Source organism: Nomascus leucogenys, chromosome 9, assembly GCF_006542625.1.
Source record: "Nomascus leucogenys isolate Asia chromosome 9, Asia_NLE_v1, whole genome shotgun sequence".
Lineage (NCBI taxonomy): Eukaryota > Metazoa > Chordata > Mammalia > Primates > Hylobatidae > Nomascus > Nomascus leucogenys.
In genome coordinates this window covers 18,695,387-18,722,187 of record NC_044389.1, presented here as the reverse complement: position 1 = coordinate 18,722,187, position 26,801 = coordinate 18,695,387, and the positions used below count along the sequence as shown (strand labels likewise).

The following is a 26,801-nucleotide window of genomic DNA, read 5'->3' as shown; positions in this document are numbered from 1 at the left end:
ATTAATAAAAAACATTAAGCATACTGTCAAAATATTAGAGACATGGGCAGAAAATATAAAGACTTCAAAATATACGTTATATAGTTAAATATCTGGCAGATTTATAAAGCTTTGTAAAAATCAGCTATAGAAATTGCATTTTAAAGTGTAACAGTGAACAGTTTTAACAACGGAAAAAGGCTCTGTACTAGCACTAACACCTATTAGAAAATAAAGCATTCTGATTTCAATGAATGGATGTTTTCATGGTGTCTAATAAAAACACAATTTTAAGGACTTGAACAATTTAATCTGAGAAAATATTGTGTATTTAAAATAAGTGTATTTTTTAAATAAGCAAACATGTTTACATTCATCAATTATAGTAAAACAAAAGCTCAAGAAATCCCGGAGCATACAATTTCATGAACCGAGAATAAAATGAGCTTTGGACTTATGACATAATCTGCCCCTGAATGATCTCCAGAACTCTGTTCATTTTATGCAGTAGTTTAAGTTTTCTTCTGTCTTTGCCCAACTTATAAACAACAGAAATCTGAGTTGTGGGAATATAATTTAGGAACAGAAAAGATTACTTGTCTGTGAATTGTGTTCTGAAGATGAAAGTAAATATACAGGAACATACAGTATTCCTTTAAAAGTTGCTAGATCATAATTGTGTGGCAAGACAGTTATCAGAAATTAATCCCTCTATTGAGAGCAATTGAAGACACTATTCTAATGCAGGCCCTTTTGAGGAGGCAGCATTAACAGAAGAAAACTCGCAGCAAAGGCTTGAGGGGGGAATGAATCCAATCCAGCCTGAAAAAATCTGCACCAGGTTTGAAAAAGCACCCCATCCTCCCGTGTAAGTGATGCTAAGAAGCACAAACTGCTTTTTGAATCTAAGTCCCTGTGTTTTCTGTGAAGGAGCTGTAAGTGGGGTGGGACAGAGATGGCACCTGGGGGTTCTGAGGCACCCGCTCCTCTCTGAGACAGACAGGGATCAGGAGCCGGACTGGGACCAGACCACCAGCAACACACCAGAGGATGTTCTCTAGATAAGACCATGGCACTTAAGAACATTAACTACCTTCTCATCTTCTACCTCAGTTTCTCACTGCTTATCTACATAAAAAGTAAGCCTTTCCCACTTTGGGCATTTTTCCTGGTTTATTTCTGGCTTATTATATTTCTTACAAATAATGGATAATGTTGCATGTTCTATAAAATACAATGCTAAAAAAGGAAGTTTTTATTTGTGTTTTTTTAATTGTCCTGTGTTAAAGAAATCAGTGATACCAGTCAATGTGAACAGTCAATTTTAAGATTCTATGATTTCCAATAGGTATTCAGGTACAGAAATTTTGTTTTTAATCTTTGTAGTAGTGAGCTGGAGAATGAAATGGTCACATAGACAAGAAGATATTTTGTTGTGTTTACACTTTTACAAAATAGATTTGGCCTTTACTAATTGGTATCCTTTAAAAGGAAGTTATTCATAAGCTATATTTCATTTTATTCCCGCATACTAGATATTTATCTTCACTTTTAGATAACTCTGTATTGCAACATTTGCTCTCATAATCAAGGGGATAGTCTCAATGTTTCCCAGAGGGTAATGGTTCAAAGTGTTTCTTTCACCAGAGAAATGCGCTTTTACTGTTATGTGTTTCTGTTTTATAAATGAAGATATTATTTTCCACAAACTTCCCCAAATAGAAGCAAGAGCAATGTTTCTGAGATAATCTTGTCAGTTCTATGGCAGGATGGAAAATCAGAGGAGACCAAATTGCCCCAGCTGTGTGTTTATGAAGGACAGTAGCTATTCAACACGTTTAAAACGAAGACAGGGAGAGTGTGTGCTTGTCAAAGGGGCCATGTGATTTGTGTCTGTTGAATCTGAATATCAATAAGGCAAAGCGTAGAGCAGCTGCCGTTGAACAAGGCAACTTGGCATTAGCACACAGTGTTGGATAATCTGGGTCACCTTCTGTGGCTGCACCAGTGAGATTGTTACTTGTACGGTTTACAGTTGAACATATATTAGAGACTGAGTGAAGAAATAAGTAAATGCTGTGGGTAGGTAGCTGATGGCAGGTATAGAAAAACCAAGTCAGACTTTAAACAAATGATCAGTATAATACTTGACTGCAACACACACGCACAAAAGATTTTTTTTCAGAGATATATTTGTTAAAGAGTTGTTATTTAAATAGTTATTTACCCTCCTTGAAACTTAATGTGGGCCCCAGGTAATGAGGAATGAGGAAGAGAAGTGCTGTGTTTAGTTGTGGAGGTAGGAGGACAAAGGGAGAAAAAGAAATAAGACATAAAATGAATGTGAAGTGAGTTTATGGTGCATTTTATGGCAAAGAGCTTTGTCATTCAATGTAATATATATGAAAATTCCTAGAGTTTGCTGCAGTTTGTTTTAAAGCAAATGAATATGTGATATCTTTAATTAAAAGTATAATAACTATGAATTGATACTTACATATACATCATTTGTTTTTGCTCGCTTTGAGTAAGTGATTTTATTGATAGATTCTAAATACTTTGTAATTATTTGATTTGTTCTCCAGCATAGTATTTTTATTCATTTAAAAAAGTACATTTGAAGTCTCATTTTCTTCAATTTTTAAGCAGGTAGACTTTTGTCTGTGTTGATATATTTGTTGGCAAGATATAATCATATTGCCTTCCCAATCAAAACACGTAGTTTAGACCTTGTTAGCTGAGTTTTTTTCCCCATCTGACTTTAAAACAATCTAGCATCAGCCTTCCTTTCTAATCTTACCACCTAGTATTCTTGACATAAATTCTGTGTTCCAGACAAGTGAATAACATAATATCTAGCAGGAAAAATTGCTAACATTGTGTTAAGCATTTTCTATATCCTATATGTCATTTACTTCTTGCAACAACCCTATAAGATAGATACTATCATAGTAATTCACATTTTATAGAAGATGAAACAAAGATTCATCTATACCAGTGTACCTCAAACTTTGAGGCACCTTAGAGAGCTGAAATGCCTGGTTAAAATGTGCAGCCTCTCAAGTCTAGTCCCAGGTACTTAGTAGATCCTAGGAAACTATAATGTAATTAGCTCTTCATCTCAAATACAGGTGACCAGAAGCTCTGAGCTATACAATAAATCTTTATTAAGAGCCGACTACATAATGATGCTAGGAATCATCAGAATAGTTAAATATAAACATAGCCCTCTCTTCAACGAGATTATTTAGGAGAAAAGATAAACACTATGAGCTTTATAACTGTTGTCATTCTTATATACATAATAACCCTGTCAAGTAGAACTTATTATTAATTCCATTTTGCAGCTGAAGAAACTGAGGCACATAGAGGTTTATTAATTTGTCCAAGGCCATACTGCTAGTGAATGGTAGATCTGGAATGTGAACCTGGAGATCTGGCTCTGGAGTGTGGGCTCTTAACTTACATGTAGTTATTCCCATGAAGTGATAATGCATAAGGACTTCAAGACTCTGCTTGGAACATAATAGCAAACAAAGAAATGTCCATTATCCAGGTACGGTGGCTCAAGCCTGTAATCCCAGCACTTTGAGAGGCTGAAACGAGATCACTTAGTTCAAGACTAGCCTGGGCAACATAACAAGACCTCATTTCTACACACAAAAATATAAAAAGTTAATGGGGCATCGTGGTATGTGCCTATAGTCTCAGCTACTCAGGAGGCTCAGGTGGGAGGATCACTTGAGACAGGGAGATCGAGGCTGCTGTGAGCCATGATCCTGCCACTGCACTCCAGCCTGGTAAAAAGGGCTACACCGTGTCTCAAGAAATAAAAAGAAAGGAAGAAAGAAATTTCAGTTATTAATACCATATTAATTGAAGGAATCAATGATTCTTCCTTTGAACTTTGAAATATGTTCCCTTAAATTTAAGAGAAAATAATCACCTCCAGCTCCATACTGTATTTTGTATCTAAAGTTCTACCTTGCTCAGCTACCAGGGGAATGCTGTTTATGTTTTGATCAACCTTTATGTCCTTCCAGTTGAGGACATGTGACATGAGGAATATTAGAGCAGAGTTCAGGAAGTGACATTCCCTTTCTGTTTCTGAGCAGGTAGACATTCTCCTAACTTGGAGTTGCAATGAATTTGTCCTGATTGTTTTCATACCTGTTCCATGATTTTGCAAAACTGGTTCTAATGTGTGGGACCAATTAAATTTTAATAATTCAAGAAGAGCTATTATTTTTTGCTTCTGATGTATTAAAAGAGAAACTTATTAGAGTGAGACTCTCCTGTGATCCATTATTCAGAGACTGTTTTAAATAATAAGAGTACTTTATAATAAACTCTTTTTGGGACCTTGATGTATGAATCTGTTCTGAAGGGTTTTAAAGAAAACGACCATACCATGAATTAGAAAAGTAATGTCTATTTCTCTAGTCCTTTATAAATTTGGGGGTAAACAATATTTTCAATGTAAATGCCACATCGAGATTAATTTAAAAGTAACTGTTTTAATCTACATTTAAAGTATGACCACAACATGTAAATAAAATGTGGTTTGACAAAACTACTTTAGAGTTACTAGAACAATGTTAAAGAGTTTGGGGTAGCATCCAATCTTCTAAAAACTATTAGCAATTATTAAGTAATTGATTTGAATGGAGTTATTTTAAAAAGTACTTTCTTACTAATATACCTAAAAGAATAAAGGACAAATAGACATTAAATAAGAAATAATTGAATTTGCTTAATATGTTAGAGAAGGCTGATGTTACTCATTAGGGGGTAATCACATACTCTTAAAATTTTACATGTGTAGAAACACTGAAAACTGATCTTTACTGTGCAAGTTAATATCCTTGCAGCGGCATTTTGTAAAGTGCCTACCTAATTATTAGTGTGAGAAAAAGGTATCTTTTTTCTTCCTCATAAATGAAATAATCTCATCAGTTTACAGTAAAATTGTCACTACTCCGAGATTATTTCATACATTTGTAATGTAGTTAGATTGTTGTGTCAAAATCTGAATTACTTTCTGGGATTTCCTTGATTTCCTAAATGATTTTCTAAATTTGCATGCAATTGGATTGACTCTTTGTACTGTAAAATTCTTTACATCTTGACAAATGCACCATTAAAGTATTATGCAGAATAATTACTATTCTGAAAGTCCCCTGTGCCTCTTCTCTGCACCCTTGATTCTCTGGCAGCCACTGATCATTCTATGTCTCTATAGTTTTGTCTTTTATAGGATGCTATAAAATTGGAATCGTACAATATGTAGCCTTTCTGGACGAGCTTCTTTCACATAGCAATATTTATTTAAGCTTCCTCCATGTGCTTTTGTGACTTGATAGTTCATTTCTTTTTATTACTGAATAATATTCCATTATATAGATGTAGCACGGTTTGCTTAAACACTCACCTACTGAAGGACATCTTTGTTACTTTCAGTTTGGGGCTATTAGTTCCTAGGGCTACTGTAACGAAGTACTACAAACTGGGTGGCTTAAAGCAACATAAATGTATTCTCTCATAGCTCTGGAGGCTAGAAGTCTGAAATCAAAGGTTGAAGCCCCTTGCTCCCACTGAGACTCCACTTGGAATCTTTACCTGCCTTTTCCTGGCTTCTAGTGGTGTCATTCAGTCCTGGGTGTTTCTTAGCTTGCAGCTGCATCACTCCAGTCTCTGCCACTATCATCACATGATGTTCTCACTTTATCTGTCTACCTCTCTTCTGTTCTTCTTATAAGGACATCAGTCATATTGGAGTAGATTTACCCTAATGACCCCATCTTAACTTGATTACATTTGAAAAAACCTATTTACAAATAAGGGCACATTCACGGGTACTGAGGGTTAGGACTCTGACATACCTTGGGGACACAATTCAACCTATAACATCTACTATGAATAAAACTCTGATATATGATTTAAAAAGCACTTGGTTAATACCACTTTTATTGGGTAAAATTGGTTTACAATTGATTTTTTAAACATAGTGAGTGCTCAATAAATATTTGTGGAGTAAATAGTTGTTATGTTTCAAGAGACATGATATGGATATCCTTGTATTAACGTGGTAGAACAAAGATTATGCTAAACAATGTGCCCATATTGTTCTTATTTTTCCCCCTCTTTACACTGTCCCTACCTTTTACATATTCAGCCTTTCACTTTGAATTAAGTGTTCAGAAATTTCCTCCTATGTAAATTTGCGCTGTGAAATTAACTTAGAGTCTGATCAATATGTAAAATAGCATTAGAATTAGGTGTAAACATGCCTTCATATTTCCTCGGGACAAATAGTTTAGCTGTCTTCCATATTTGAATGTTCAATTCTTTAACCTACTTTTTTTCACAAACTGCATTCATTACTTGGGGCACCAAAAGATTACTTTCCTTTATTGATTCAAAACAGTCATTGCAAGTTATTTTACTGCGCATGTGTTATTTGTTGTGTTTATTAATAAAATGTCATCTTTTATTTTATTTACATATTTTTGACTTAACAATAAACAGTAAAATTTCTGAAAGGAAGAAGATACTCAGTCATCTAGTATTAGATCCTATTGTTTGCTATGGTTAGCACCCTTTATCAGTCATCTAGTGTCCTTCCTAGTTTAATAAAAAGTAGTGATTCCTTCAAAGTTTCGTTGCAACATGTTAAGTAGATTGTCCTATATTTCCTAGTTTTTATCTTCAGAAAAGTTTTATTAAAAGCAAAACCAAAGGCAGTGTATGTTTAATAGTAACACTATGGGATTCAGTCATGCTGTATCCCATACTGCTGTATCCCATACATGTAGGAATTAGCATGACTATTTGGAGTTGAATAGTTTGGCTGGAACAGAAATTTTACTGGTTTTAGAGGTAACCAATGTAAAGTTAGTTGTCCCTAGCCTTATGATAGGATAATTAATAAATATTAAAATTTACTATTTATTCCATAATTTTTTTATTTACTTATTTATCCAATAAATATTTATTGAGGGCCATAAATCTATATATCTGACACTGTTCTAGGCTCCAAGGGTACAGTAGTGAATAGAAGAGACCACAATCCTTGATATTGTGAAATTTACACTTTAGTGGGGTAAGACAGACAAAAACCAAATAAATAAGTAAATTATGTAATTGTGAGCTGACAAAAAGTGCTATAGAAGAAAGCAAAAGATGAGTAACAGAGAGCAGGTGGACCATGAGGATATCACAGTGAATGATATTTTGACAAAGAAAATAGCAAGTTCAAAGACCCTGAAGCAGGAGCGTGCCTATAGTGTTTGAGATACTGTAAGTTGTCCAACACAACTGAAGTGGATTGAGTGAAACAAGGCAAATTAGGAAAGGTGTCAGGGGTTTTACCATAAGTATCTCTCATTCTTACAATCATACTACATAGTAGCTATTAAGACCATTAGGACACCTTAAGCAAATGACAGCCTAGGGTACATACTAAAAACACAGCTACAAGGGGATACAACTGAGATTTAAAACAAGTTTGTCAGATTCTAAACCTCCCACAAGCTCACACCAGCTTGTTTATTCCAAAAGATAAACACTGAGGAATTTAAAAGGCCAGTTATTAAAGCGTTGGTGGCTTAAAATCAGCCACGGTGGAAGTAATTTCATCACAGAATTTGGCAAACACTACAAATCAGGGTTTGGGAAGATTTATTTTTTTTTTAAAAAGTTAGTCCTAAATAATAAAAGTTTTCATTCCACCTTTAAAATTTTTTCAGAGTAAACTGTTTATAGACTCAACCACTATCCCATTCTTGTGACTAAAATCTGCCAAAGCAGGAATGGCTGATATGCAACCTAGATTAACCTCATTGTGTAGTCTTTTTGGTTCTGCACATAATTGTCCTGATAATTCCCAGATGGATGACTCCTTTCTCTACATTCAGAATTCTTGGAACCTTTAAATACTTATTTTACTTTAGGCAAATTAGTGAGAGCAGAGTGCTAATGAGGCTGAGTTTATGGTTCAATCTCAACACAATTCAGTTTGCTTTGCACAGAGACCAGCTCTGTACAACAAGCAATTATGTCTAGTCAGATGATCTCAAATTTGTAGTTTTGAATACAAGGAGATAAAATGAAATTAACCCAACAAATTAAGCAACACCATTGAAATAATCAGTTGCCGGTTTGCAGCAATAAATTTTTCACACAGGTGATGCATTATTATTATTGTGATTTTGTTCTGTCTATAATTTTCATTATCCATTATTCTTTTAATATAGCTGAAGAATAAATATTTACATTCAGCATTAATTTTTAAGTGAGTGGTGTCAGTAAAAACAGATTCTGGCTCTGGCCCACAATTAGTTTTGTATCTATAAATGCATCATTTAAACTTTCTAGGTCTCCAATTTCTCACTTGTAAAATGAGGGGGTTATATTATCTAATTACCACATTTTTTCAAGGCCTACATTTTATGATTTCATGATTATTCTAGGTAATTGAATCATAGACATTGATGAGCAGCGTGTTTTTAGTGACCTCACTCTACATGATCCAGCTTCCGCTAGGTTATATTTCAACAAAAAACAAACCCAACGTCTTAGGGTTAAAACAACAAGGTGTATATCTTGTTCCCACCACATATTGTGTGCAAGTTGGCTGCAGCTCTGCCTTGTTTGTATTCTTCATTGTTATAGTGAATGTTCGTCCCCTCTCCCCAAATGAATATATATATACTGAAGCCCTAATCTCCAAAGTGGGGGTTTTAGGGGGTAGGGCCTTTGGTAGGGGATTAGGTCACAAAGGTGGAAGCCTCACACATGGGATTAGTGCCCTTGTAAAAGAGACCTCCAAGAAATTCCTTACTCCTTCCACCATGTGAGGACACATGGAGAAGATGGCCCTCTACCTATGAACCAGAAGTTGGCCCTGGACAGACCCCATATCTGCTGGTGCTTTGACCTAGGACTTTCCAGCCTCCAAAACAAGAACAACAACAAAAATTCTCTTGTTTATAAAGCCACTTAGTCTATGATAGTTTGTTTTGGCAGCCTAAACAGATTAAGACATTCATTTTAGGACACAATCTGCAGGGGCATTCCCTTTTAGAGAACACTGTTTTAATGGCAGAGGGAAAAGGGTAATGGAGGAAGCATACAATAGCTCTTAAAAGCTTCAGCTCAGCTTTGACATACCTCAGTTTGGCTCACATTTCATTAACAAAAGCAGGTCATGTGGCTACGCTTGACATCAATGGACTAAAGTCCATATTTAGGCATAAAATATTTGGAACAAATAATGTTTTCTACTCCGTCATTTTTCTTCTTTCCAACTTCCAGGGATCAATTTATAAACAAATTTCTTTAAATAACCATTAAAATAAATATTAGAAATTTAAAAAACTTGACAAAAATATTATTTCAGCAACTATATATTAAGCAGTTAAAATGAGCAAGGTCCAGGCATGTACACTCTAGTGGGGTAGGCATATGTGTAAAGGCTGTCCAGATACTTTTGCCTAAGAAAATCATCACACTTTTTAAAATGATGTCAGAGGTCTGTGCATGGATCTGGCTACCATTTTCACATGTAGATAGAGGTAGAAATTTTATTCTGAAAAATAAAACTAGTCTTGTGTATGAAGAAATGTTTTCTGAAAGAAAATATAATCAAGCTTGCTTCGAAATTATTAGCCCTAATGAAAGTAGTTATATTTTGAGGTTACGGTCAACTCAGATTTGGCAAACAGCATATACAGTTTGTAGATTAGGAATTCCTATTTCTCTCTAACCTCATTTCACTTATCATTAGCACCTATACCAGAGGTTGGGTAAGGAAAGAGAGGAAAAATGAAATGTAAAACTTTACATTTTATATATCAATGCCTGAAAATTACATCAAACACAATATTGCAAGGAACTACTTAATACTTTCACAGACTGGGAGCCTTAAAAGAAGACTTTACAGCCCACCCATTATAGTATTGACTGTACTTCTACAATTTCTCCTAAAGTAATAATAAAATAATTAAACATTACTTTCTGTAATTATAAACTCAAACAATTATAGATGTAAAATAAATTGCTTTCTCTTCACTAACCTCATTATATCGAAATTTTTTTTTTGTTTTCTGGCTTTTTTTTTTTTTTAACAACCCCTCTATGGAGCAACTGAAATCAGGAAATGTATGTGTTGTTTAATTCTTTCTACTCAGCTGCTTCAGTTAGCAGGCTAGCTATATGACCTGCTTGAAGTTCAGAATAGCCATAGAACTAAGGCAAAGTTTGCATAAACGTAGTTTTTTCTGTAGGTTCGGAAATAGCAATTGTGTCCATATAGAGGAACTCAATGTCAATAGTGAAAGCAGCCCACTACCCCCTACCCTTTTATTCTCATATTCCTTGTTTTTGGAGATAATACATCTCTAAAGCCTTTTTTTTTTAAATTAGAGGAGTCTATGATTCATGTTTTCCCTGCCTACCAGATACAACTAACCTCTGTTACCCAATTTCTCTATGTCAGACATTAGGCTGAATGTGTTTACATAGTTTATCTCATTTAATTCAAACCTTGTGATGAAGATTTTATTATTCCCATTTTGCAGAGACATCTAAGGCTTGGAGTGCACAAGTAAAGCCACTAAATTGTTGATTTAGATACTTAAATTATTTTTTAATGTGAGTAGTTTTCACACAACCATATCACACGGTCAGAATTTGGAAATACCAACGTCACCATTCATAAGACAATGGACAATTTAAAACTTTTGGTCGTTCTGAATTAAATAGCCTTCTATAGATACAGCATGGAAACTCTGCATTCAGACTTTTGGCTTTATGAAGGGAAGCATTAATGTAAATATAATTGTTAATCGTAAATCAGAAAAACATAAGGGAAAGAGATGCAGTGAAAAGGTCGTCAATCAAGCTTGTAAGTAGGTTCCACCTGTGAATAATAATCTATTGCTCAAACCATAAGAAATACAGGTATTAAAGATAATTTATCATGTATTCATCACCAGCTACATGTGCTGCAAGTATAATTTCAAATATCAACACACTGTATGCCCTCAAAGGGAATTTGTTGTGTGACTGATGATAGAATTTCAGAAAGCCATGAGTGTTGGGAATAAACTGGTTTTAAAAAATCCAGATATCATACCAAACATGTATTCTATCAAGTACATTTCTTTAGGGCATTTTTTAAAACTCTAATAGGCAGTAATGCATACTGGAATTGCTTAGGTTACAGATTGTCACAAAAATATGTTTTATTAATTCTTAGGGTCAGTTGTAGTCCTTGCCATCAATGTAACTATTTTTTAAAAGAGGAATAGTTTTTATTATGTCCTTTTTCTAGTGGATATTTCACTGTTAATTGTTCATGGCTGGTAAACTCATATTTATGTAGACTCAAACATTTATTTAACTCAATATGCTTTTGTTTTTTCCTGACATATATATAATCATATTTTGTAAAGTACGTTGGTCAGTGAGATTGTATGTATGACATTGGACTAAAAAATTTAATATGTAAAATAAACACATTGGGAGTGGTCATTAAATGATGGGTTTCTGTGCTCCAACTCCCAATGCTATTATTTCATTGTTCTTGTGTAGGACCAAAAAATCAATTTAAAAAATAAGTCTTATGTAATTCTGATGCATGTCATTTACAGACTAGGTTTTAAGAGACACTAATCCATAAGTTAACAAAGTGAAACTTGGTCGGTTATTGATTCTTAAAGTCTGGCAAAGACTGATGATGTGAGGGAAAAAGTGGAAAGAGCGGAAGTGGGAGAAAGGCAAGAAACAACCAAGGGCACAGTGCATTTGGGACTTAATAGAAAAATGAAACAGTGGGGAGCGATGTGAGATGAGGGTGTATGGGCAGTGTCCACATAATTAAAGGCTTTAAATGCTATAATGAGTTATCTTATACTAGAGTTTTCTTGTAGTCAGAGGTTCCCAAATGTTTTCACATTGTGGCCTGTAGAGAGAGGATAATATCTGTGCACCATACTTCCTCATGTAGTCAAGACTGTTGACAACCAGAGGTGATCACTTGGTGGCTTTTGCAGCTCTGGCACCCTTTAGCCTACTCTTCACATGTTGGGAAGTGCCATGAAGGGGGGTTGAAAGCCGCTGAAGGACTTTAAATAGGAACCCTGGCATGCTCAGAATGTGGCCAGAATGAGAAGGGAATAAAGATGGGAAAGCAAGGCTGTAGTTAGAGAGACCTAGCATGAAATGATGGAGACCTCAAACAGTGTGGTCCTGGTAAGGACGAAGCAGAGTGGGCTTAGATACTTCAGGGGAACATTAACTTATTGTTTAATGAGAAATGGGTGAGAGCAAAAGGGAGGATAGTGAAGAATGACTTCCAGGCCCCTAGTTTATGTACCTTAAATAACGATATGACTTCATCTAAAATAGTAATGCACAGAAAATGTAGGATGAATTGTTACAATTTAAATCTTGTTATTTTGAATTATCGGAGGGACATTCAGGTGAAAATATCCAGCAGGCAGTTGGATATATCCCTCCAAAGTTCAAAGGGGAGATCCAGTTAGAAGATAAAGAGTTGGGTCTTTACAAATTCAGTAACTATCGTCAAGTCCATCCTCTGGACTACTTATTAGAATAAGAAGAGAGAACACAAAAAATCTAGAGAGAAGTTCTATAAAATAATTTTACACTATGGATTCAAGGCTTAAATATGAGTGTTCCTACTCAGTGGTTCAGTAACTCTTCTGCGAGAAATAGTTGAAAATGAGAGCAAAAAATAGCATGTAAAGGAAGCCGTATGTTACGTATAATAGTGAAAAATTAGAAATAACCTTAATGTTATTAATCAAATTTGCACGTTTATACTAATAAAATGTTTGAAACATAAATTGTGTTGCTTTGGAATCAAAGAAATAAACACAATCCAGTAATCAAAAGTAAATTAAAGCAATTTAAATATTTCCTGCAGTCTCTTAAGAAACACACATATATACACACATATACAATTAGAATATAAGGCACAGAGAAATATTATTTCTCCATTTTATGTTCTCAATGTCTCTCACTACTTCCTAAGGTCTAACCTCTGAAAAAGGTTGGACCTTTCTCTTGAAATTCTCATAGGTTCTTTTCTTCTCTCAGAAATAAATTTCCACTCTTTCTTATATAAATCCCCTCTCCTAGGTTCCCAAATTTTGTTTATTTCTTTCTGGTTGTCCTGATTCTGCATCACAAAAGCCCAGGAATAAAGCTAGTGAAGGTACATTTTTTAATATAGGTGTATGGAAGATGAGCAAACAGAGCCAAATGTACTCCAGTGGGCAAGGAAGGGGGAAAGAATCTCAACACTTAGTCAAAAGGTAATTTTTGTTTTCCAAAAAGGTTAAGCAAAATAATAATAATAATAATAAAAATAAACACATCAGGATGTCAAATCTTATGTAATCTATAATATGCAATTTGTGGTGTAAAAAATATGCTTGGAAAAACCAAAGAAAAATTCTGGAAGGAAACATTTTAGAATTTTTTTTCTTTTTTTTCTATGGTTTTTTGGGGGGAACAGATGACATTTGGTTATATGAGTAAGTTCTTTAGTAGAGATTGTGAGATTTTGGTGCACCCATCACCTCAGCAGTATACACTGAACCCAATTTGTAGTCTTTTATCCCTCACCGCCTTCCCACCCTTTTCCCCTTGAGTCCCCAAAGTCCATTGTGTCATTCTTATGCCTTTGAAGCCTCATAGTTTAGCTCCCACTTATGAGTGAGAACATACAATATTTGGTTTTCCATTCCTGATTTACTTCACTTGGAATAATAGTCTCCAATCTAATCCAGGTTGCTGCAAATGCCATTAATTTATTCCTTCTTATGGCTGAGTAGTATTCTATCATATATCTATCTATCTAGATGGATAGATATATATCGATATACCACAGTTTCTTTATATCACAGTTTCTAGAAATTTAATAGCAATTATCACTGGACATTGAAATTAGAAGGGATTACAATATTTTTCTTTAATTTTGTTATAGGTTCTACATTTTCTATAAGTAGGCAAAAAATCTTCAATAAACATAAAACAATATTATTTATATTAAAATAAATTTTATTTTAAAAATAATTTAGTTATTCAAACAATAAATTTTAAGTCACAGAGCTACTAACAGAAGTAGCTATATATAGACAAAAGTATTAAGTAAATATTTGCTATTTTTAAATACTGAAAAGTTATATTAGAAAAATACCAGTTTCAAAAATATTGAAGAAAGGAGAGTTTATTTCAATTATAAACTATGTGTGTTTGAATCATTTTACTTAAATTCTATGTTTTCTCATCTGCAAAATGGGAATAATTATTTTAAACTGCATAGGAGTGTTGTGAGGATTAAATGAAAAATGAATGTGTGACACTCTACCACGTCTTAACTTGATTTGATTGATAGTCAGACTTGAGATTCACAATAGACTTCATCAAGCACCAATTTTACTTGTCTTGAAGAAAATGCACAGGACCAGTGTCATAGCATGCACAACGACAACACAGCAGAGGTCTCATGATTCTCAGACACAGCTTTGGATGTCCCAGTCATTCTGTACCCTGGGTGTGTGTGGCCACGAGGAATAAAGCTGATTGAATACAACTTCAGCTGGGGAAAACCATCAGCTCTGAGATCCTCCCTTCAGTCTTTATATCAAACCATGTGTATGTGACTGAATAGTCACATCTAATCAGGTTTATGTGATTAGCCCTATTTCTTCAGGGCAGCTCCATTTCATTAGTTCCCAATTACTCGTTAAACAACCTTGACAATGAGTTACACAGGCTTAGTCGTTTCCATGGAACTCTCATTTATCTTGCATCAATATAGGTAAATATCTAACTATTCCTCAGTTGCTGCTGCAAATCAAAGGTCTAGTCTTCAGGCGTTTCCAGAGAGGAGGCCAAAGAAACAGCTGTTAGTCCTTTTTCGGCATATAAAATGCTCAGGATAGTGCCTGACACGTAGTAAGCAAACAAAAACTTCACAGAATCATTGAATTTGTTTTTTCAAAATTGGCAAATAAAGTGCGTATTCTGATATTGTAATTTAAAAAAAAAATAGAACAAAGGAATCCACTGCTTGGTTGTAATATCTTCATTGATAATTTTCAAAATGATTGTTGCGAAAATCATATGCCTCTGTCAAATTCCTTTCACATCAAATAAAATTAAACCCTATGATGTCCTTGAAATCATGTTGTCTTACAGGTCAGTAGTTATCATAGATGACTTTAAATATTCATTACAGGAATATTGAGGGATGATGGCAAGTCATGGTCTTGAGAGTCGTTGCTGAAATAGGCTATTGGAGTGTGAGTTGGTCATTAAACTGTGAAGGATCATTCCTATCAACACGAAAGTCCCCTTGATTAGGAAGTTACCTCGTTGGTAACTGGGAATATTGGTTGAAGGAAGTGAAAGGGTAGTGAAAAGAGAAGTTGGTCCAAGAGCACAGCTTATAAAAGGGTTGTGCAAGAAGATGGTAGCTAAACTACTTTTTATAATAACCATGAATTTGGGGGTCAGAGAGTAAAAATAGAGAGATGATGGGGACAGAAATAAGGGATAAGAGAATAGATGAGGCATCTTGGTAGACGGCCTCACCCTTTAGAGAAAAATAGCCAGTAAAATACTCCTCTCAGTGGGATGTACAACAGACTAGTTACAAGAATGTCAAATTCTCATTTTTAACACATCGGTGTTACTGCTTAAAACCCTCTCTGCCTTGCCAGATCTTCAGTTCGATTTTATTACTTTTATAGCTTGGGGAGTAGAATGGTAGCAAATATTACAACTGGGCTATGAACAGGTATAACATGTCCCACATCGGCCTCTCTGTTAAAGCCAATGTGATAGAAACAACTGTTCTTGAGGCATCGCAGTCCAGACGTTTGATGTGGTGACTGACAGCAAAGTGAGGTGTAACCTGTGGTGTGATGAAGCATTCTGTGCAGCAGTGGAACACAGGTGGATGACTCAGGAGACTAAGCTCCTTCTCCCATATTTACCAAGGAAGGCCATGCCAGGGGAAACACACATACTGATTAAATAATGAAAGAGAATCATCTGGATAGAGTTGAAACATTCTCAACAAATATCAATTTTTAACAATTACTAGTTAATTTATTTATTCTTTGAATTTGAGCAGAATCTCTTTCTCGCTCCTTTTTTTAATTCCTTGGGCTTGTGTGTGCTCTCAAGACTTAGAATGTGAGGTCACAATGTTTCCTGTGATACAGACTTGAAAGAGTATAGGCCTTTCTCTGTACTCACTGTAGCTCAGTACTATTCCTAGCTTCTTAGCCCCTTCATGGCTTTTTAAAGGAAGGAAAAGCTAATTATTGGTGCTCCAGGACTGGGCAAAGCCAAGAAAAAAGAGATTTTTCTTTTCCTTCATGTGGCATCAGTTTGATTGCTTGTTTTCTAGAAAATAGAGAGAAGGTTACCTATCAAAGGGCACAGTCTTTTCCCAATAGCAATAGTAACAACCTCATTTATTGAGAACCGAATACTTAGAATTGTATATAAACTCTGAATCTTATAAAACTCCTGCAAGGTACCTGTTATCTGTACTTTAAAATAGAGCACAATTATTCTCATGGAAGTTAAGTGATTTGACAAGTTGACAAAGTAAGTGACAGAGCTAGAACAGAGTTAAAACTTCTTGTTATTCCCACTAAACCACCTATAGGTCTTGATAAACATAGACCTTAGAAAACTAAATGTTTACTAATTGTTTATTTGTAATTTATCTTCCCAATACTAATGTAACAGATTTCAACTTTCTGTCCAAATTATCCTAATTACTGAAAAGCCTATACACCTGTAATGAAACATGAATTTTGAAATACATTTGCACAGAATATAATAAAGTTTTCTTAGAGTTAAACTTCAGTACTATTGTAGGCGCTTAGTGTCTGAAGACCACTGGCTACCTTGGATGACCTCTAAATGCACCCTCCAGCTCTGTGATTTAATGAAGAAATCACTGACATAGTTCCCATGTTTTGCATTATAATTTCATAAAATTTTTGTTTATATCTGTAATTTAATGCAAAGCCATATGGTTATCAGAAAAAATGGATATTTAATTTCATTATTTAAGCATTTAAGTTATTTTGTTTCATTCAAGGGAAAAAGAAAAACTATTTTGAATTCTATTAATTTTCTGCTTCATAGAGAATTAGACATTTATGAAAAAAGTTCGTAACAGAAGTTCTCAAAGTAAAGTTAGGTTGATAGATTAATGCACAATTCTTATACACTTATAAAATTTCAAAAATTCATATTTGTATCATATATTCATAGGTCACAGGAGAGGTAAAATGAGTATCTGGAATATGGCCTGAATACAAAGGAGCTAATTAGAAAATAAAATAATATGTTATATTTTAGAAATGAGAAAGGCAGAACTTGGTAATAAAGGGCTTAGTTTGATAAACCATGAGTTGAGAACTATAAGTGGTTCTGGCCCTTGGAACTGCAAAATAGTTTCACCTACTGTAACGAGGCTAATATATTGCTCCTGGTAGCCTGCTGCCACATCCAAAACTTTCTCCTCAGAGTTTGTCATTTTTGTGAATTCAAGCTCTTCAGAATGTTTCAATTACAAAAAGACAATTTTACATTAACCCATCAACATAGATTTACTTTCAGTTTCCTAACTTAAAGTAGGGACTTGAAACAAAAAGATCTACAATAGGTCAACGGTGGAGAGTTTGGGGGAGATTGTAAGCATATGAAATTGATGATGGTGGTCTCTGTAACGGGATCCCTGATTGATCCCACAGCAGCATGGAGGCACTGACTTCTTGCAAGGGAGAGAGGCGCTAGGGAAAGAATATGTTAGAGACAGTAACGAAGCAAAATTTCCTCATGTGCAGTTTATCCAAGGATGGCTCACAAATAGAATTATTCTACTCATGAAGGAAAAAGAAATGCAACTAACCAAATGATCCACCTGGAATTATTTCCTCCTTAGCTACACAAACAGGTAAAAACAAATCCATACATTACATTTTACAATTATATTCTGAAGAGGTGTCCACTTCTGAGCAAGATGGAGTAGGTGGGACTGGATTCACCCTCCAGCCTGAAGCAATAAAAAAAAGAAATCTGGCAACTCATATGAAACAATGGTTTCCAAGACATCAGCTATCAGAGAATAAAGAGTAGTCATCCCTAAGAAATTGGGAAACAAACAAGGTGAGCCCTATTGCTTGAACTTACTACCATGAGAGAGTTTCCAGGCAACAGCCCAGGGAGAGGGATTCATAGCCGAGTGTTTGAGGAGACCCAGACAGATGAAATTCACGAGACGGAGTACCTGAGAGGAGAGCTGCACAGAGACAGACCAGAGATCTGCAGAAGTTCCTTTTAGTATTCAGCTGAGTTTATATCAGCACCTGCATGTAAGGAAAGTTCCCAAGACCTGGGAAAGAATAAAGCTGAAATGATTAGAGATAATAATGCCCAGCACTCATAGAGGGCTAAGAATTGTACCTGTGCCCAGTAGCCAGACTGAATAACTTCATGATTTATGAAACATTTGGTAGGATATTGCTTCGGTAGTTACAAATATTCTCCTTCAGATTCGACACGCTCTTGTGCTGCTTAACAAATCTTAAAAGCAAGACCTAAAAGAATCAAACTGTTTCTAAACAACTACATTGCAGAACAAAGCTCAAGAAGGCATGCATAGAAACAGGAAAATAAGACCCAAATGAGGAGAAAAATCAATCAATCAAAACAGATCATAAACTGATCCAGATGTTAGAATTACCAGATAAGGGCACTAAAACAGTTATTACAACTGTATTCCAGATGTTCAAAAAGTTAAGTAGAAATATGAGATATGAGAAAGATTCAAATCAAACTTATAGAGACAGAAACTACAAGGTATAAGATGAAAAGTACATTGGAAGGGATGAATGACAAATTAGACATTGAAGAGAAGGTTAGTGATTTGAAGACATAGCAATGGAAATGATCCAAAATTAAACACAAAGAGAAAAAAAGGATTAGAAAACAAAGCAAAGCAAAGCAAGCAAAACACCCACAAAACTGTGACAACTTTAGAAAGTCTAAGATATGCAAAATTGGACTCCCTGGAAAAAGAGAGTGAGAATGAAAAGTTTTGAAGAAATAATGGCCAAACTTCTCTAAAAAGGATGAAAACTATGAATACATAGGTTAAAAAAAAACAAACTTGAATTTCCAGGCAGCAGCATGTGGAGAGTGCTCCATGCAGAGCCTAATGTTTGAGGAGACCCAGACAGATGAAATTCTCAGGACAGAGTACCTGAGAGGAGAGCTGCAATGAGACAGACCAGAGACAGACCTAAAAAACAAAACAAAACAAAAAAACAAATCCCAAGTACAAGAAACACACACACAAAACCATACCCATTTTCTTTCTTAATTATGTCTCTTACTTTTCTGTCATTCTGTCAATAAGCAGGAAATGTTTTCCTGAAATATAATTATCTTCCCTAATTCTTGAATAATATTTTGGTTTTGAAAATATTTTGTCTGTCTTTTTTCTTCTGTGGAAAATTGTGCTCTCATTTCACTCTAATTTTGGTTCCTCTGTAGGTGCTCCCTATTTTCTTTCTGGTTTCTTAATGCATTTTCTTTATCTTCAGTGTATTGTGATGTGCCTTTGTTGGGGATTTATATTTACTGTATCTTTATTTTTTTAAATGTTATTTATGATTCTTTAGACTTTTTGAGCTTCTTGAATGTGAAGTTTCACAAACCTCATGGGTTTGGGGAAAATTTGAACCGTTTATCACTTTGAATATGGTCTCTTCGCCATTCTCTCTGTTCTCTCTCCGTATTCCTATTAGATGAATATCGGAGCCTTTTCTTCTATCATTGTTGTCTATTAATCTTACTAACATATTTTCCTTTCATCTATTTCTTTTCAGCTATGTCTAATATGCTCTAATTTGTTGATTTAGTTTTAAATGTCTGTGCCTACATTTTCCTTTTCAACAGATCTATTTGCCTTTTAAAATGGACCTATTCTTTTTTATATAATGTGCTTTACTTTTCATATTACAATTTAAAATTTTATAAAGATATATATCTTACATAGTTCTATATCTTCTCTATAGTTATATATCTTATGTATTTGGTTATATGTCTATAGCTATTTAAGTATGTAGTTGTTATATATAGTTATTTTTATCTAGTTATATAAAAGTGATATTTGTCAGTCTATCTTAAGGGTTGGGGATCTAATCTATCTATTGTTTCTGCTAACTTGTTCCTTGTTTGTTTTTCTTATGACTTATAATTTTTTATTGTGAGCTTTTCTTCAAGAGGTTTTTAAAAACGTTTATTGTATTTATCCTATGAGTACATTTTGGAACCGCATCCTGGTCATATCCCTGTAGAACATTTTTTGCTGTGCTTTTGCAAAGTGGCCAAGGATACCACTGGCTCAAAATCAGTTTTTTTATGTTACCTTTCTTGTGTGTGTGTGTGTGTGTGTGTGTGTGTGTGTGTGTGTGTTTATGTGTGTGTTTGAAGGGAAGTGGATCTCAGATCATACGGGTACTGTAAATGGGATAGATGAAGAGTCTCAGGGTTTTGATTTCCTGGAGGTAGGATGTGAAAGGACAGGAAGTCATTAGCTTCATTGTTGCTCACCACATCCCTGACAGTAGGAAGATTATTTTTTAGGCCTTCTTTTTCCCTGAACAGCTCAGTTTCACATCCCCCCAGCTCCTTTCCATGACCATTAAAAACCAAACTCTTGATGCACAGGATCAGTTTTTCCTTCTTCTCTCCCTTCTATCAGCCAACAGGACAGACACAGTATGAATGTCCATTGAGTGTCATGCTGATTTTCAGCTCTTTCATCCCCTGTGTTACCTAGTGATCTCCCTTTCCTTCACTTACATATTTAAATAATATTTGTTGTATTTGATTCATTATTTCTGATTATTTGTAATGGGAGGATTTTAAGTTTATATACATTTGCCCTCTCACTAAAAATAGAAGTTAATTATCCATTCACTAAAGATATCTGTGTTAAAATGACATGCTTTTGCAGGAAATTATGTTTCTTGTGCCTGACTCTCTGGTACTAAATGTATTTTTAACTGTAATGAGCTCTAATCAAGAAAGAATTTTTCTTTAAAATAAATGGCTTTCAAAATGAGAAATGAAACTAAAATATACTGTGGACATTAATCTTCTAGATTTTATACTTATATGACAATCTCACAGACTAGTTCAACTTTTGTAAACTTGCATTCGAATAGGTAATAAGTACTAAAAATAATAACTTCAAAAGCTAGGATGATAACATTTTAAAACTTAATTAGTAATATTTAAATTTCCATGCAAGATAATTCATTTCTTGGACAATATAGTCTTTAAAAACTTCATTTAAATAAAGATGTTAATAATGAAAATATTTAAATATATAAGTGAGTGGACATGTGTCTTTTATCCCATTCTAATAAATTGATTTTTACTTTATTCAACACTATGGGATAATAAACATATGGAAATTTGCAAGTAGTTTATTTTAGCTTTTAATTACATTGGGAAATTTAATATTTCAGTATTTCCTTAATTTTCTAACATTAGTTGGTTACATGTTTTATCTAATTAATGTTTGTGATTACTGCAAAAATCTTATACTCAAAATAGCTTCAAATTACTGTTCATGATAAAATTTCATTTGATTGACTTTTATCTCAATTCAATAATCAAAAATTCATGACAGTGTTGGATTTTAGTTCATGCTGCTATCTTTCTACAGTAAAAGCAAAATTAGCTAGAGATTTTATATTTATTTCAAGATGCCACATGTATTTGTCTTTTCAGTTTCCAGAGTCCTTAGCATGCATAGTGCTTAATAGAGCACATTCCTGGACAGCCTGTTATTATTCATTGAAATTTTAGATTGCATATATACTTATAATGCATTATATATGCATACATGTGTACATACACATTGAAAGTTTCATTCCATAATGCTCTTTGCTTTCCTATCTATATTCTCCAGGAAGGCTTGCATTTAAGTTAAGACCTAAGTTTACAAACACACAACACACCAGAATCTCTGGGACACATTTAAAGCAGTGTGTAGAGGGAAATTTATAGCACTAAATGCCCACAAGAGAAAGCAGGAAAGATCCAAAATTGACACCCTAACATCACAATTAAAAGAACTAGAGAAGCAAGAGCAAACACATTCAAAAGCTAGCAGAAGGCAAGAAATAACTAAGATTAGAGCAGAACTGAAGGAAATAGAGACACAAAAAACCCTTCAAAAAATCAGTGAATCCAGGAGCTGGTTTTATGAAAAGATCAACAAAATTGATAGACCGCTAGCAAGACTAATAAAGCAGAAAAAAGAGAAAAATCAAATGGATGCAATAAAAAATGATAAAGGGGATATCACCACCGATCCCACAGAAATACAAACTACCATCAGAGAATACTATAAATACCTCTATGCAAATAAACTAGAAAATCTAGAAAAAATGGATAAATTCCTATACACCCTCCCAAGACTAAACCAGGAAGAAGTTGAATCCCTGAATAGACCAATAACAGGCTCTGAAATTGAGGCAATAATTAATAGCCTACCAACCAAAATAAGTCCCGGACTAGACGGATTCACAGCCGAATTCTACCAGAGGTACAAGAAGGAGCTGGTACCATTCCTTATGAAGCTATTCCAATCAATAGAAAAAGAGGGAATCCTCCCTAACTCATTTTATGAGGCCAGCATCATCCTGATACCAAAGCCTGGCAGAGACACAACAAAAAAAAGAGAATTTTAGACCAATATCCCTGATGAACATTGATGCAAAAATCCTCAATAAAATACTGGCAAACCGAATCCAGCAGCACATCAAAAAGCTTATCCACCATGATCAAGTGGGCTTCATCCCTGGGATGCAAGGCTGGTTCAACATACACAAATCAATAAATGTATTCCAGCATATAAACAGAACCAAAGACAAAAGCCACGATTATCTCAATAGATGCAGAAAAGGCCTTTGACAGAATCCAACAACCCTTCATTCTAAAAAACTCTCAATAAACTACGTACTGATGGGACGTATCTCAAAAAATAAGAGCTATTTATGACAAACCCACAGCCAATATCATACTGAATGGGCAAAAACTGGAAGCATTCCCTTTCAAAACTGACACAAGACAGAGATGCCCTCTCTCACCACTCCTATTCAATATAGTGTTGGAAGTTCTGGCCAGGGCAATCAGGCAGGAGAAAGAAATAAAGGGTATTCAATCAGGAAAAGAGGAAGTCAAATTGTCCCTGTTTGCAGATGACATGATTGTATATTTAGAAAACCCCATCGTCTTGGCGCAAAATCTCCTTAAGCTGATAAGAGACTTCAGCAAAGTCTCAGGATGCAAAATCAATGTGCAAAAATCACAAGCATTCTTACACACCAATAACAGACAAACAGAGAGCCAAATCATGAGTGAACTCTCATTCACAATTGCTTCAAAGAGAATAAAATACCTAGGAATCCACTTACAAGGGATGTGAAGGACCTCTTTAAGGAAAACTACAAACCACTGCTCAACGAAATAAAAGAGGACACAAACAAATGAAAGAACATTCCATGCTCATGGATAGGAAGAATCAATATTGTGAAAATGGCCATACTGCCCAAAGTAATTTATAGATTCAATGCCATCCCCATCAAGCTACCAAAGACTTTCTTCACAGAATTTGAAAAAACTGCTTTGAAGTTCATATGGAACCAAAAAAGAGCCCGCATTGCCAAGTCAATCCTAAGCCAAATGAACAAAGCTGAAGGCATCACGCTACCTGACTTCAAACTATACTACAAGGCTACAGTAACCAAAACAGCATGGACCTGGTTCCAAAACAGAGATATAGATCAATGGAACAGAACAGAGCCCTCAGAAATAATACCACACATCTACAACCATCTGATTTTTGACAAACCTGACAAAAACAAGAAATGGGGAAAGGATTCCCTATTTAACAAATGGTGCTGGGAAAACTGGCTAGCCATATGTAGAAAGCTGAAACTGGATCCCTTCCTTACATCTTATACAAAAATTAATTCAAGATAGATTAAAGACTTACATGTTAGACCTAAAACCATAAAAACCCAAGAAGAAAACCTAGGCAATACCATCCAGGACATAGGCATGGGCAAGGACTTCATGTCTAAAACACCAAAAGCAATGGCAACAAAAGCCAAAATTGACAAATGGGATCTAATTAAACTAAAGAGCTTCTGCAGAGCAAAAGAAACTATCATCAGGGTGAATAGGCAACCTACAGAATGGGAGAAAATTTTTGCAATCTACTCATCTGACAAAGGGCTAATGTCCAGAGTCTACAAAGAACTCAAACAAATTTACAAGAAAAAATCAACCCCATCAAAAAGTGGGTGAAGGACATGAACAGACACTTCTCAAAAGAAGACATTTCTGCAGCCAACAGACACATGAAAAAAAAATGCTCATCATCACTGGCCATCAGAGAAATGCAAATCAAAACCACAATGAGATACCATCTCACACCAGTTAGAATGGCGATCATCAGGAAATAACAGGTGCTGGAGAGGATGTGGAGAAATAGGAACACTTTTACACTGTTGTGGGACTATAAACTAGTTCAACTATTGTGGAAGACAGTGTGGTGATTCCTCAAGGATCTAGAACTAGAAATGCCATTTGACCCAGCCATCCCATTACTGAATATATACCCAAAGGATTATAAATCATGCTGCTATAAAGACACAGGCACACATATGTTTATTGTGGCAGTATTCACAATAGCAAAGACTTGGAACCAACCCAAATGTCCATCAATGATAGACTGGATTAAGAAAATGTGGCACATATACACCATGGAATACTATGCAGCCATAAAAAAGGATGAGTTCATGTCCTTTGTAGGGACATGGATGAAGCTGGAAACTATCATTTTCAGCAAACTATCGCAAAGACAAAAAACCAAACACTGCATGTTCTCACTCATAGGTGGAAATTGAACAATGAGAACACATGGACACAGGAAGGGGAACATCACACACCAGGACCTGTCGTGGGGTAGAGGGAGAGGGGAGGGATAGCATTAGGAGATATACCTAATGTAGATGACGAGTTAATGGGCGCAGCACACCAAGATGTCACATGTGTACATATGTAACAAACCTTCACGTTGTGCACATGTACTCTAGAACTTAAAGTATAATAATTAAAAAAAAAGATCTAAGTTTGTTTTCCTTGAGTGTTTGGGAGGGGAGTAATTTTTTCATAAATGATATGTAAGAACTCTAAATTCTCATAAAATTATAAACATTTTTCAACCTCTTGGCAGGCTATAGAATTGTTAATCCTTTTTCAATGGTCTTTAAATGCTGTCCTGTTGCCCTCTAGCTTGTAGCTGGCCTAAGGCCTGAGGGAGGGTGGTGCTGGATTGTGTCATCAGGGTACTAAACACCTGAGTCCTAAGGATCAAAGCTGAAAACCAACGTAGTGTGTCAAATCCCAAGAGGCAGGCAAGAGCAAGGGTCAGAAGCAAAATAAGGACAACTGAGAGCAGTGTGGGATATCCAGCAGGTTAGAGCAGCAGAGCTTGAAGAAGTAACTTGGGGCTTTGTCTTGTAGGATATAGATTCTGCAAGTAAAAAATTTTTCAGCCAAAGAAAGAGTGGAACCAGACACTTAAGAACTTCACAGTATCACTGAGTTGTGTGTCTCATCATGGTATATTTTGTAGTTTACATTTCACTGACAACGGAATGGCACAGTTCAAGCCTTTGTGTCTGTAGCACTTCAGCATTTAATAGCTGAAATATATTTGAGCAGCTTTATTTTGGTCACCCTCCTTTCTTCCACCCACATGATTAAGATTTGTTAATGGAGATATTTGTCAGACTGTACAAGATTGTGAATTAGATTTTCTCTTAAGTCCAACATATGGCTGAGGATCTAATCTTATTTCTGCCTGAGACCTTGTGTACCTAGGATGATCCTAATAAAGTATTATGTCTTCATAAAGACAAAAGCCAGGCTTACTGTGAAACACAGCATCACATAGCTGGAAGAGAGCTACTTTGGTCTCTACTATTAGATCTAAGAAAGATAGCATCTTAACTCTTCTAAGATTTTAAAAAAAATTTCTCTTAAGACAAAGTAAGGCATAATCCTTCATTAACAGATTTTATAGACAGAAGAAGACTGTAAAAATATGAGCACTAGACTTGAGAATCTGAGTTCTAGAACTGTCTAAACTACAAATACAAATGGCTTAAATCTCTCTTGGACTGTTTTTCTATCTGCAAAATGGAGGCATAAATAATGTTCATAGTATATTAACAAGAAACACTTTTTCATCACAGGTAAAATCAGGGGCTCTAGAGCCAGACTGCAGGCTTTGAATTCTACCGCCACTATTTACCAGATGTTTTGCCTCAGAAAATTACCTTTGTAAGCCTCACTTTCTTCATCTACAAAATGGAAATAATAATGGTACTTACACTATTTTATGAAGCTTAATTGACACCATCATGGTAAATGATTTAGAAAGTGCCAAACTATGCCTGGAATATAGTAAACAGTACACTTTAATTTTTACTTGTATTATCCAACTAGATCACTGAATTTCCTTCATATTTTCTTTTATCAAAACTGCCTTGCTACAGATCCAGAAGTCAGTTGTATCTCCAGGTAAGAAGAGAGTGAAGAGACTTCAGAACTAAAGTGAAGTGATTTATCATTGAGATCCCCTTTATCCGATATTGGAACCCCAG

At 35.0% G+C, this 26,801-nt stretch overlaps 1 protein-coding gene across 4 annotated transcripts in view; it reads left to right on the top strand.

The window, feature by feature from the left end:
• The first annotated feature begins 839 nt into the window (after positions 1-839).
• CRB1 (crumbs cell polarity complex component 1) overlaps positions 840-26,801 on the top strand; it is a 210,941-nt gene continuing 184,979 nt past the window's right edge. For all 4 annotated transcript variants that reach the window (XM_003264508.2, XM_030818696.1, XM_012501946.2 and 1 more), the window contains exon 1: positions 840-1,118. In XM_003264508.2, coding sequence (XP_003264556.1) covers positions 1,049-1,118 — 70 coding nt within the window. In that variant the 5' untranslated portion in view covers positions 840-1,048. The remainder of the gene's footprint in view (positions 1,119-26,801) is intronic.